Source organism: Dufourea novaeangliae, unplaced genomic scaffold, assembly GCF_001272555.1.
Source record: "Dufourea novaeangliae isolate 0120121106 unplaced genomic scaffold, ASM127255v1 scaffold173, whole genome shotgun sequence".
In the NCBI taxonomy this organism is placed as follows: domain Eukaryota; kingdom Metazoa; phylum Arthropoda; class Insecta; order Hymenoptera; family Halictidae; genus Dufourea; species Dufourea novaeangliae.
Window position 1 is genome coordinate 79,266 of NW_015374048.1, and position 12,452 is coordinate 91,717.

Here is a 12,452-nt window from a genome sequence, read left to right on the forward strand (position 1 = left end):
TTTGTTTCGATACCAAGTACTTTTGTTATCGATACGTACGGTCGCGATACCAAATAAGTATCGAAAGAAAGTACTCGTATCGAAAGGAGTGAGTATCGACCCATCAGCATTCGATATTGTAATGACTTTCAACACAAAAGAATGTTGTTTATATTAATAATTCAGCAATGTGTATTTAAATATTTTCAATATTAATATAATATAGGTATATATGGTTAGGTGTGAGCTTCCGAAAATAGTATTTTCAAGTATACAAGTTTTCCTGCATTATTTTTGCAATACACGTACTTAGAAGGATGGATTGGTTTGGTTTGTCTAGATATTTTTGAGGCCACCTTGCGTCGCAATATAACTAACATAAATCTTCAATATATATTTATTAAATTTTCATTATAGCCTCAGATTCAAAAGTTGTAATAAAGGCCTTTATTATTTTCTTCGCGATGCCGACCAATCGCAACTTTTTCAATTTTTCTGTTACACATCATTTAGTAAACCAATGTCCCTAACTTCACAAAAGAACACAAATCATTTGGACCAATTTGAAAAAAGTTGTAAAGTTTGTACGAATACTTTTGTCCGTTACTATATACGAGCACTAAGTCACGCAAACTATTTCCTGATTGAAGAAAGCACTGTTGAGGAAGAATTGTGCAAACTTTTTTTCTTACAATCTGCCCCGGTCTCCCGTACTCGAGAGGACTGAACTTATCGACCTCGCGACACGCGATAATCGTCTCGCGGGCGTGACATCGAAATTATCTAATTTCGCTGGGGTCGCGACGCAGCTGGCGATTCCAGCCGCTGCTCCGACGACGTTCCACTCGACGCAACGACCCTTCCCTCGTCGTCTTCCTTTTCCTCTATTCTCTCCGTTTGCTTCATCCCGTGCTCATTCTGGGATCCCCCTTTCCAGAGCCCACCTTTTTTTTTTTCATCCCGTCATCTCTTCATCTCTAACGTCCATCGCCTCCTCCTTTCTTTCTTCTCATTGTTCCTTCGTTTTATTCGACGGTGTTGCTCGCGCGTTTGTACCACGCACCCCATTTTTTTTTTCTTTTCTCCTCGAGGATCCTCGTGCGATTCCGTCGAGTCGCTACCTCTCGACACCCGCCGTCGTTGCTGCCTTCTTAAGCGAGCAGCACCACGCGTACAAATCTCCACGAGTGAGAAAGTCCAGACATCCTAGACGCTTTCGTAAAATTAACTCGACTACGGGTCTGGCTGCCTCGTTTAAGTTACAAGCTGAGAGTCTTGCGCCTGTTCTTTCGAATACCCGTCGAACCTAACCACAGACGAGGTACAGGAGTAGATAGAGTAACCTATGGGTAGACTGCGGATTTTATGCCTTTATAGCCTATACTATATTATATATTTCATTATTATTTATTTATAATATTATATTTATACGTATAGGTCTGTAAAATGCAGTAAGAAACAAAACTTTCATCAGATCCAATCAGTTTTCTAGTTTAATCCGAACCTAATATGATACTTAAGAAAAGAAACAAATTCCTACATTTGCTCTTCATTGTATGAATTGCTGTAGGAAATAGCATTTTGCATAAAAATTCGCAGTCTACTTGTGGGAGTTGGTGGCCCACCTAAACTGTAATACCGACATGGGTGTAGCTACAGGGAGGGGGCAGTACGGAAAAGAGTGGTTTTTGCCCTACCCTACAAGAAAAAAACATGGATTTTGCCCCCTCCCCCCTCCCTTCCCAGAGTTACAAAATTTTTGCCTAATATTTAATATTGCAAAACGCCTACATTTTCAACGATTTATGACTTTAAAAACAACATTAAGTGTGTCTGACTACGCGTCGCCTTTTTCACTGTGGCAGTCGATTTTAATATTTCAAACTCTCATGGAGCTTTTACTGTACGTACTGATACTGACATTTCGCGCCAAATGAAAGATAATAAGTGTCAAACTTTGCATTTTGATATTTGTCAAGTTTCATACTCAACGATACGATATATAAATAAAAATTACATACAAGTTTTGACACTTAATTGTTATTTCGGAAGTCTGTGGAACGAACGTGCGAGTCACTGTACGTCTGTGAGTTTCGTTGCAGAAACGGAGATGCAACCGCGACGGACAGACACGCCTCCGCAGTGTCGCGAGAGGGGGTATATAGTCGATTAACTGCTCCGTACTCTTTAATGTCAGTTAGTTTGTCCGAGTGAGTTTCCGGTTCGTCGAGACGACACGGCGGGGCCCACGATGCGCCACGTTTCTTTATTTCTTTTTTCTTTCACGTCGACGCGCGTAAACACGGTGCATCCGTCCGGTTCGACGGACCAAAATAGTAATGGGCGATACAGTATCGATATATCGGAGTATTGATATATCGAAATATCGATACTTTTGAATCCTAACATCGGTATACCGATACTTTTGAAGCTTAATATCGATATATCGATACTTTTGAAGCTTAATATCGATATATCGATACTTTTGAATCCGAATATCGAATTATCGATACTTTTGAATCCGAATATCGATATATCAATCGTTATTTACGAATAAATCTTGGAAATGTATGATTTATTCGTTATTCGGAATACAATTTACCCAACTCTGACCAAGATGTCCCACGCGAGATTCGTAAATCGATTCAGACGCGCTATTTCGCTCGCCACCCCATTCAAATTGTCAGCGGCGGCGCCTGACTGCCAAGTGCTGCGAGTTGACTTCTCAATAACCATTTGACTCGAGCGACGAAAGGTCCGGTCAGTGTCGGTCGTTCTTGAGTCGCGTGCGACGATATTAACCCTTTAACCTTTTCGATGTTTATGTCGAGTATACTCGTCGTAGCTTAAAAAGAATTAAGGACACAAGTGTACGTTTTCAAAATGAAATAAAACACTTAAATTGCTAATTTTCTAACACAAATTAGTGTAGCCCCCTCACTCCCCTGATCTGACTGACCCCGTGTGACCTTTTCCTGTACTTGTATTTACAGGACTATTACTGTACTATTACATTGTAATTAACTATACTCAATTTACAATGAAAATTGCAATGTAATTGTAACTGTCCCGCAATTACATTGCAATTTAGATGTTGTAATTAGATTACATTTTGTGCAACTCTGCTGTGAGAGACCACCGGAGTCGAAGTAGCTCTCGTGCGTTACAACCTTCGGGCGTAATCTCAACAACGAAGTTTACGCATAGGTGTACCGAGGAGGGTAGTCTCTCTTTCGACGGGTGACGTTCCCGTGAATGCGGATGTCCTTGAAGGGGAACCACCATCGCGCAACCACGCGCGCTGCTCCCTCGCCTCCCACGCTGTGCGCCGCGAAGAAAGATCTTTCGCAACCCATCTACATAGGTGCCGACCGGTGCGAGTCAGGTCGCATTCTTCGCGTAACCTTCGTCTCTCTGTCTTTCTCGAGATGGACGATACATGCGTTGCGTACACGCCCTTTCGGGTGTAAAACGTTTCCTTGTGGATTTATTTTTCCCAACATTTCGCAAGCATTGCCAGCTAATCTTCATCGGAGGGATCGAAAGACACATTAGGGACATTCAATCCTGAAATATCGATCTCAAGAATCGAATCGGAATCTATTCTCTTGGGTAACACGTCACGAGGATATGCAACAAGTGGATACGCACCTTAACGCAAAAGTATGGGACCAGGCTTGATAATTAAAGAAAGAGGAAAGCATTATTCTACCAAGAGTTAATGAAGGTAATGTGTTAAAACTGATGGGAAGTGATTTGTATATGTACCAATTCCGTAACTTTTATTTTATCGTGACAGAATAATGAGTGACGGTACCATTAGTCACCCCAGTGAGCACAAGGGAGTTGACCCTCTGAAGAATCGAATCGGATTCGAACATCCCTAAGACACATTGTGCGTCGTCGACGAATTTTCTTGCCTTCTGGTGAACGGGAACTCCCCTTTTTTTGCGTTCGGCGCGTTCTTACGACGCGCTTTCTCTTGGAAATCGTCATAATAGCAAATCGGCGACGTCGAGGATCGGGGATCTACGAAGACCTTTCGCCGGGAAAGGCTCTCCGCGAAAGGTCTCCCACGGTGAGAGCAAATTATTTACGAGATTATTTATAGACCGGTGTACACTCGGCTTGTACGACGGATTATGAAACGAGGTTGTTTTATCGTATCGATATTTTCAATACTACGGGTATTAATAATGATAATATTTCTTTTAACATCTTCGCTGCGAATGACGAGTATACTCGTCATGAAGAAATTTCAATTTTTTATTTAATGACGAGTATACTCGTCATGCGAGAAAAGTAATTACCATTTGTTATTTTTAATTAAATATTCAAAATTAAAATTACTAATATTTTCATCCAACGAGTTTTCTATGGCATTCTGAATCCAGTAAGATACTTAACCCTTAAATGCATGATTTTTGCAACTATAATAATATACATATATATTTTGAAATTGCCAATTTATCTGCGCGGCAAAACCACAGAAAAATAATTTTAAAAGTCCATCTCGTTTTTTTGTATCGTTTTATTTGAAAAAAGGATTTGTTACCAAGATAGCTACAACATATTTAGAACATAGTAAACAAATCGTAAACTGATTACTGTGAACATTTCTAAAACAGTTCTTAATTCGTTATAGACATAGTAAAACTTCACACTTTGTGCCTTTTGTGTGCGTGAAGATGTTTCTGTGTGTGAGCAATTCACAGCTCACTTGTGAATTTCGGGATTGTAGGCCAATGTCCAGGTTGGCGTTGCTATTTCACTTGTCATCCGTCTATTTGCGGAAGGACGCGCTCCATTCATTCGGTTATGCCAATATTTTATGTATGTACATTGATGTTATAAATACATTCGAATACATCGTGCAGCAGGTGTTTGTGTGCCTGCTAAATTAGGAAATATAGGTATGTTGCTAAATGGCAACACATTTAATGATTAACAGAAGAAAGAAATTCCTACATTTGCTCTCGGTCTTTAGGAATCACTTTAACAGCATTTTGCATGGAAATCTGCAGTCTAGCTCTGAATTTACTGAATTATTCATAACAATTGACATGTTTTATCATTATTAAATATCTTCCAACTAACACACGATCTCTTAATTATTGGGTCAGCCAAAATTTAATCACGGATTTCTGTTTTGTTTTTTGGTTTTCAATACAAAATATTGCTCCTAACAAATAGAATATATACACATTCTGGAAATTGACACTTTAACAGATAGTGTTAAAAAGAAACCAATACGATAGCGTTAAATTTTCTTAAATTGTCCTTGCTTTAAAAACGAGTCATGGAACCTGTACTTTGGAGCAATCATGCTTTTTTGTTTCCCGAAAAGGGAAAAAAAGGACCGCACAAAAACAGGTTTGAGTGTACACATGTTAATGGTGCTGTAAACGAACGGAAATACGAAAAAGCATAATTACTCGAAAGTACACAGATTGTTACGAAATTTCGATATTTATGGATTGAGTATCGGTACTGGCATAAACGTCCATTAAATATCGATGCAAAGTATCGATATTTGAATTGAAAAGAATCGATATTCGAAATATTAGGTCAGGAAAAATATGGTATCGATATTCGAAATATCGATACTGTATCGCCCGTCACTGCCACACCGGTCGTGCCCCGTGATGCAAAGTTTCGAAAAAAAAACTCGCGCCACGTAGCCAGCCAGGAATCCAAGCGCGCCCTCCGGGCCTTCGGTCTCCTTCCGCCGTTTCCGGACCTACCCCGGACTCGAGTCGACAACCTCCGAATCAGAATTTTCAAGCCGGGGAGTTCAAAGCTTTCCGGCGAAGATAAATATTTTTTCCTGATTTCGCTCCGAAAGGCTGCTTGAAGGGACGCTAACGCTCGATTGCGAAAAAAAACCGCGTTCCGCAGTGTTTGCATCGCGAGGGTCACTGGTGAATCATCGACCGCCGAATGTGGAAGAAGAAAATAGTGCACACCCGGATCTTTCGACTTTACATCGTCGACAAAACAGTAACTCATTATTCTGTTACGGTAAAATAAAAGTTACTGACCCAGTACATATACAAATCGCTTCCCATCAGTGTTAGCACGTTACCTTCATTAACTCTTTGTAAAATAATGTTTTTCTTTTTCTTTAATTACCAGACCTGGCTGTATACCTTTGGCCATTAGTGTATGTGTTAAGGCGCGTATCCACTTGTTGCATATCTTCGTATAGTATCACCGTTGCGTATCAATGTGGACGGGCAAACGTTGCATCGTTGTGTATGAAAATCTAGTACGAAGATACATGAACTGACCGGTCGGTCATTTGTCAGTTTTTCGTCGTCACATCAAAGGATGTCGCGATATTCATTTGAACAATTGCGGCGAACAATCTTGTACTCAAGAATCTGGATTAAAAAAAAGTAAATATTTAAGGGGACTTTCTCATTCAAAATTGAAAAGAAAAGACACTTTTTTAATATTTCTTTGTAAAAAAACTATTATATTTCGAAACATAATTCCTTTTGGACGCTATTATATATATTATTAAGAACATAAAGAAATTTTTTTCTAGCACTTTTAGTTCACCACGACCGCTGTAGAGGGCGTCTTCCAAAAAGCCACGTTTTAATCGGTGCGACACTTTGCAGACGTCCTGTAAAAAATTAAGTAAAAATTCAAACGGGATTCTATTCGTGAGACTTAAAACTAGACACTAAACCTCTAAAATATTTTATTCTTTGTATTTTTTATCGTTTTATTACGATATACGTTTTGATACGATACAATGATACGCAACGGTGATACGATACAATGATGCGTAACAAATGGATACGCAGCTTTATACATGGCAGTAACGAGTTACCCAAAGGAATCAACCTTCTGAAGAATCGAATCGGAATTGAACATCCCTAGTTCCAGTATCGGTGCTCCAGTCACTGTCTCGGCGCGCGCGCTCTCTCACGTTTCTCGTCGTGACGCGTCCTCGAGTTTGGAGGACGACAGGGGGGAATCGACTTTCGTTATCGCGTACACAACCGTGCGTTACGGGCTGTCGCTGACGGGCAATATAGTAGCCGCCGCGACAACAGGTGTTCTCCCGCCCCCGCGCTCTCTCTTTCTCACCAGTTCGCATCACTTCGATCGTCCTCTCGATGAGATCCGGAACGGGACCTGGAGAGTCCGTGTGATATCGTCATCGACCGAATCGTCCATAGGTAAATACATAACCGAGATCACCGGACCGAATTCCGATTTCACCGACCCGGGGATTTCCGGATGACAGACGGTTCGGCGTGTATAAAGCTGCGTCTCCACTTATACACGGCGTTAATTTTAAGTCGAGCACCTAAATTATTTCCGCTACTATTTAAAGTAAGGAAAAATGACTAAATAGGATGTACACGGAAAAAAAAAAGCGTGCATCTGATGGCGATAAATTCTTTTTTTTACTTCTTATTACGTTTATTTACTTCTGCATTCTTCAAACTGAAGCTGATTTCTTCGCCTTTGAGGTCACTTCGAGGTCATGGTGTGTAGGTCGTTGAACTCATCTTGACGCCGACTATCACATCGCGTAATAAGAAATATATGTTAATATGCAAAAAAATACGATGACCTTGAAACAACCGTTAAAATGACCTTTACGGGTTTTTTTTTATCATCAGATGCATGCCTTAAAACCATGTATATCTTATTTAGTTATTTTTTTCTTACTTTCAATAGTAGCGGAAATAATTTAGGTGCTCGAGTTAAAATTAACGCCCTGTATAGTAGAACAGTGTTATACTACAAATTGTCGTACAACCTTGCTATACAACATAATTTTATAACTTGTTACGAGACTATACCTTTTAGACAAGTCTGTAACAAGTTTGTATAACATATAGCTTGCTGTATAACACGAAAAATGTTATATAACATCACGGTATATAACATTTTTCTTTCTATTTTTCTAACAAGTCATAACTTTGCTATATGTTGCATAGTGTAGACGCAGCTTAACGCTCCGAATTTAGATCGGGCCGTTGCCGCGCGTGTCGTTCCGGTTCGCCGGACTGATACGCGCGGGGGTGGGGTTGGGTGAAGCTAGGTTGGGGGGAGAGGGTGACAACTGACTTTCGAACGGGAGCGCCATGTGTGAATAGACGGAGACGAATCGCAACGCGTGCGGAGATGCACGGTTGATATAGGGCACATGACAAACGCATCAATGAATTGACACTTAAGAGATTTTGTAACTATTAATGTCGAATTTTAAACGATAATAATGGTAATAAAAAAAAAAAAAAAATGTTTGTACCATATTACGACGTACAATTTGAAAAATTGGAAAAATGTAAAGACAAAATACAGATTTGTCAGTGAGTGAACAATATTAAGTGAATGAATATTTCTAATCAATGGCGGGAAAAAAGTCAATATTTAATCATTTCCTTATTTTAATAACTTAAATTATTCGTTTTTGTATACTAAGACCAAAAATTGCTTACAACATTGAAAATATTAATCTACCCCAGAAGTTACAAACCCCTTTTTTATTTTACCCTGTACAATGTTCATTCACTGGTATATATGTATACGTATTCGTTTACAGATGTATCCACCCTACGTCGGGAACGGGGAAAATACCTAACCTTACCAATCGCTCTCAAGACTAACATATGCCGCGCTCGCGAAAGAAACTAGTCGATCCGGTCTGTAGTTCGATTCGATCCGATCCAATCATTAATCCTCGTATCAAGTACCTATCTATCGAACCGTCCCACAGTAATCGAGATTCCAAATTGACCAGCTCACACGCTTATTTAGCCGAAACAATGAAAAATTGTATTCGAATAGAACTGGACAAACGGACAAATTTAATTATCAATTTTAGGGATCCTATTCAACAACATTATTATTTAATCAACGATGTTTTCATCATCTTCGCGAAAGTCGAAATTGTATTCCTATCTTCAGCTCAGGCTGATAATGAACAATATATATCCATTGAGAACAATAATGCGCGGAACAAATCTTCCATGGTTAATAACAAGTTTGTGTCATTTTTTTAAAAAACCAGGGACTTAAACCAGTATGATTTTGATACCGTTATTATGCCATCAAAGCTATACCGAAATCGATATATTACCGAAAATCGAAATAAATACCGGTATTTTTTAGGTTTCTATAAAGGTAGGGCTTATGTAGGGTTGTATAAGGCGAAGGTACAACCGAAAATACCGATATTTTAAGTTTCGAAAGAAGTCCCTCATGTAAACTAGTAAATTTTACTTCTGGACCAGTGTCTGCCCCAGTGTACTCGCGGCTGCAAAGGCGCGTCCAAAGATGAACAGAAAGAGAGAGAGAGACGAGAAACGATCGCCGTAGACCACGATGTACCAAGGAGTCTACTAGGAGGAGCAGCGTAGTGGGCGTTCGCGCACGCACGCACGTGGACAGCCGGTTCTGCATTAGTCCGAAGGATCGGACGCACGTGCTCGTGCATGCGTTAGCGAAAGTGGGGCAACACGGACCACCCACGTTCCTTCGTCTTCGTCTCGCCGGCTGTTTACGTACACGGTCCGACGCCTCGCGACCCCCTTAACTCCTTTTGAATTCCCTTCGGTGGATACCAAGCCATCACGTGTATGCATATACATACAACCTTTCTCCGTTACCCTTTCCACTACCCCCTGATGACGTTTGTCCATAGATATTGCGACGACGACGACAGTACTTATACTGGGGATACATATAACACCTGTTGCCTCGAGTGCCAAACTCGTTCCGACGGCGACTGACGTCAATTTTATTCCGCTCACCGATGATTCCTCGGTTTTTTCGGTGTGTGCCCATGGTTCCGGTTTCGTTCGTGACCTAACCGCGGTTCTTCGAACGAGAACACCAGCGGCTAAGGAACGCTGTATCGTGGTGAACGGTGAACGTAGTGTAGGAGAGAGAGGGACAGAGGGAGCTATCAACGCGAGAGACCACGGGGGCCCCATCCTGTCGCGTTCCTCCTTTCTTTCTTTTCTTTCCTCTCCTCTGTTTCTTTCTTTTCGTTCCTTTCATCATCCCGCCGCTTCGTCACCTCGCCCCGAGGCCCACGTTCCTCTTGTTCTTCTTCTTCTTCTTCATCGGCGCCGGCAACATTTTCGCCGCATCATCGATCCTCTTTCTCTTCTCCGCCCGCGTGTCCGTCTATCGTCAAGTAAGTACCTTTCTCTTTCTTTTCTCTTTCTCTCTCCGACATTCCCAGCCGCCCTTCCTCGTCTCTCTCGTGTCTGCTCTCCTCGCCTCCCTTTCGAAGCTTCTCGTATATTGCGCTCGTCGTACACGCTCGTTTTAATGGGGTTCCAGGGACTTTTTGCCTACCTTAGAAGAGCCAGCCGCTCGCGGAAAGGCCCTCCGAATGGTCAACACGAAAACACGAGACTCGAAGCGTGTACCGAGCAGAGATCGTACGCTGCTGACCAATCAGATTAAGCTGGCGACGAGGCGAGCGAAAGGGACACATCGGGACCGAGTGAGATAGAGCGATAACAAAGTATGCAATACCGTGTAGCGTCTCTCGGAGTGTCAACCATTGGCCGACGAGAGCGTTATGCAGCCGAACAGAATACCCCTTTTGCCCTTGTGTCCTTCAGTTTATCGTTACATACTTGGTAACTTACGATCTCTGCTTGGTATGCACCATACGATATAATAACTCGAAATTTACAGTGTTTGAATTATTAACAGATGTTGGATTTATATGCAAAATCACATTTTAGAAGGTTGCTGGTAAAGACAAAAACATAAATACAAATTTCTCTCTTCCCTTAAGTATCTTTATTGGGTTCAAAAGGAAACAGAAAACTCGTTGCATCTGATGAAAGTTTTGTTCTTCACTCTTCCACTAAACCCCTCAATTATAGCAATCAAAACATTCAGACTTTCCCTAAAAACGTCTTTTTTTGTTTAATTATGCAGTTATTAAAGCAAATGAGCGATACGTATACTGCATGCGTATTCACGGCGCCACGAGAGATAGTAACCCTCTCGGTGGACTAAATAAAGGTACGTTTCCACGTGACAGTAAATCGTGACTGTTTCGGTCATGACACTAACTGTTATGATTTTTGTCATCGTGAAAACTAGGTATCGCGTTATCGCGACATTGGTTAATAATGTCATAAAGTGTCACGTCTTGTCACGTGAAAACGTACCTTAAGATCAGAAAAGCGGGTACAGGAGGTGTACTCACTTTCGAAGGGTCCGGTATCCTCTTCAAGCCGAGGCCTCGCACTATGCTACGTCTGATGATCTCCAGTTCGCTCTCCTGGAGGACGTTTCTCGTAGTCGGATCCTCTTCTCGGAAAACGTCCTCGAACGCGTCCTCGTAGACGTCCTCGAGACCGGTCGTGCCGTCGAGGCCGAGTCGTGGACCGGTTCGCGACAGCAACGTATCCGCTCGCGACGCCGGCATCGGCACGCCCGATACGGGCGCGCATAGCGCAACCATCGCGATCGCCACCAGGAGAACGGACGATCGGCTCCTCTGGGACACTGTTCCTCGTCGTCGACGACCACGATGATCACCGTTTAATTCGCGAGAATCGACTGGAATCGGACCATCCGCATTCCCGATCACGTGAAAGTCATGCAACGACGCACGGCTGTTTGCCGTCACGACGGAGGATCGAGTCTCACGGGTACATTCAGTTCGTTCGACACGGTTCTCACCGGTGTTCGCGATCACGCCGATCACGGATTTCCGGCTGTCGTTCACAAAATCACACCGTGAATCGACGGAGTCCTCGCTATTCCAAGCACCATCACCACCATCACCACCGTTCGACAGTAGTCTGCACTCACGAACGCGTTCTCCTTGATCCGATTCGAACCTGCGCGACGACAACACGCTCGTGACGATTCTCGGAACTGGGACGTCACCGGTAGCGTACCCGCGAATTGGGATCGCGACGAACGCGGGGCTAGAATTGGCGTTGCTTCCCCGGTACGTGGACACCGACGCTGTCTCCTGTTCCTCCTCGTTATCACGGGTCGTCACGCGTCGTTGACAAGTCGTGGCCAGCATTCCCATAGCCGGCTCGTGGACGGTGGTTCGCGATGGCCCGATCCGGCGGGATGTCTCCACCGTCACGGGGAGCACCTCGCCGCTCGGACGCTCCCCCGGCGCCGCCGATTCTATTTCCCGTGCCCCCTCCCTCCCCGCGCCGTTCCTACGGCCGGCCCGCTCTTTTTTCCCTCTTCTCGAGCGGTGGCGCGGCCCTTTCTTTTCGCCCGTCTCTCCTGCCGCTGTTTTCCGTCCCCTCTACTTTGTAGGATTCGCCTAATGAGCGACGGGCGAACGTGTGTGTCGCGCCGGGGAAAAGACTTCGGTCTTTCCGTTGGACCTGAGATCCCAGGTGAACTTTACAAGAGCACTCTTATAGTTTCCAGTTTAATTTCTCCTCAGGTAAAGAGAGCACGGACACACTGTGTACTAGAATTGCGTTTCTCTCCCGTTT

The 12,452-nt window shown here is 42.9% G+C and overlaps 1 protein-coding gene across 1 annotated transcript in view; it reads right to left on the reverse strand.

Moving 5' to 3' along the window:
* The window catches only part of LOC107189801 (derriere protein), a 23,734-nt gene extending 11,709 nt beyond the window's left edge, over nucleotides 1-12,025 (reverse strand). The window contains exon 1 of the mRNA XM_015578468.1: nucleotides 11,186-12,025. Within this exon, the coding sequence (XP_015433954.1) occupies nucleotides 11,186-12,025 (840 nt within the window). The remainder of the gene's footprint in view (nucleotides 1-11,185) is intronic.
* Between the last annotated feature and the right edge of the window lie 427 nt (nucleotides 12,026-12,452).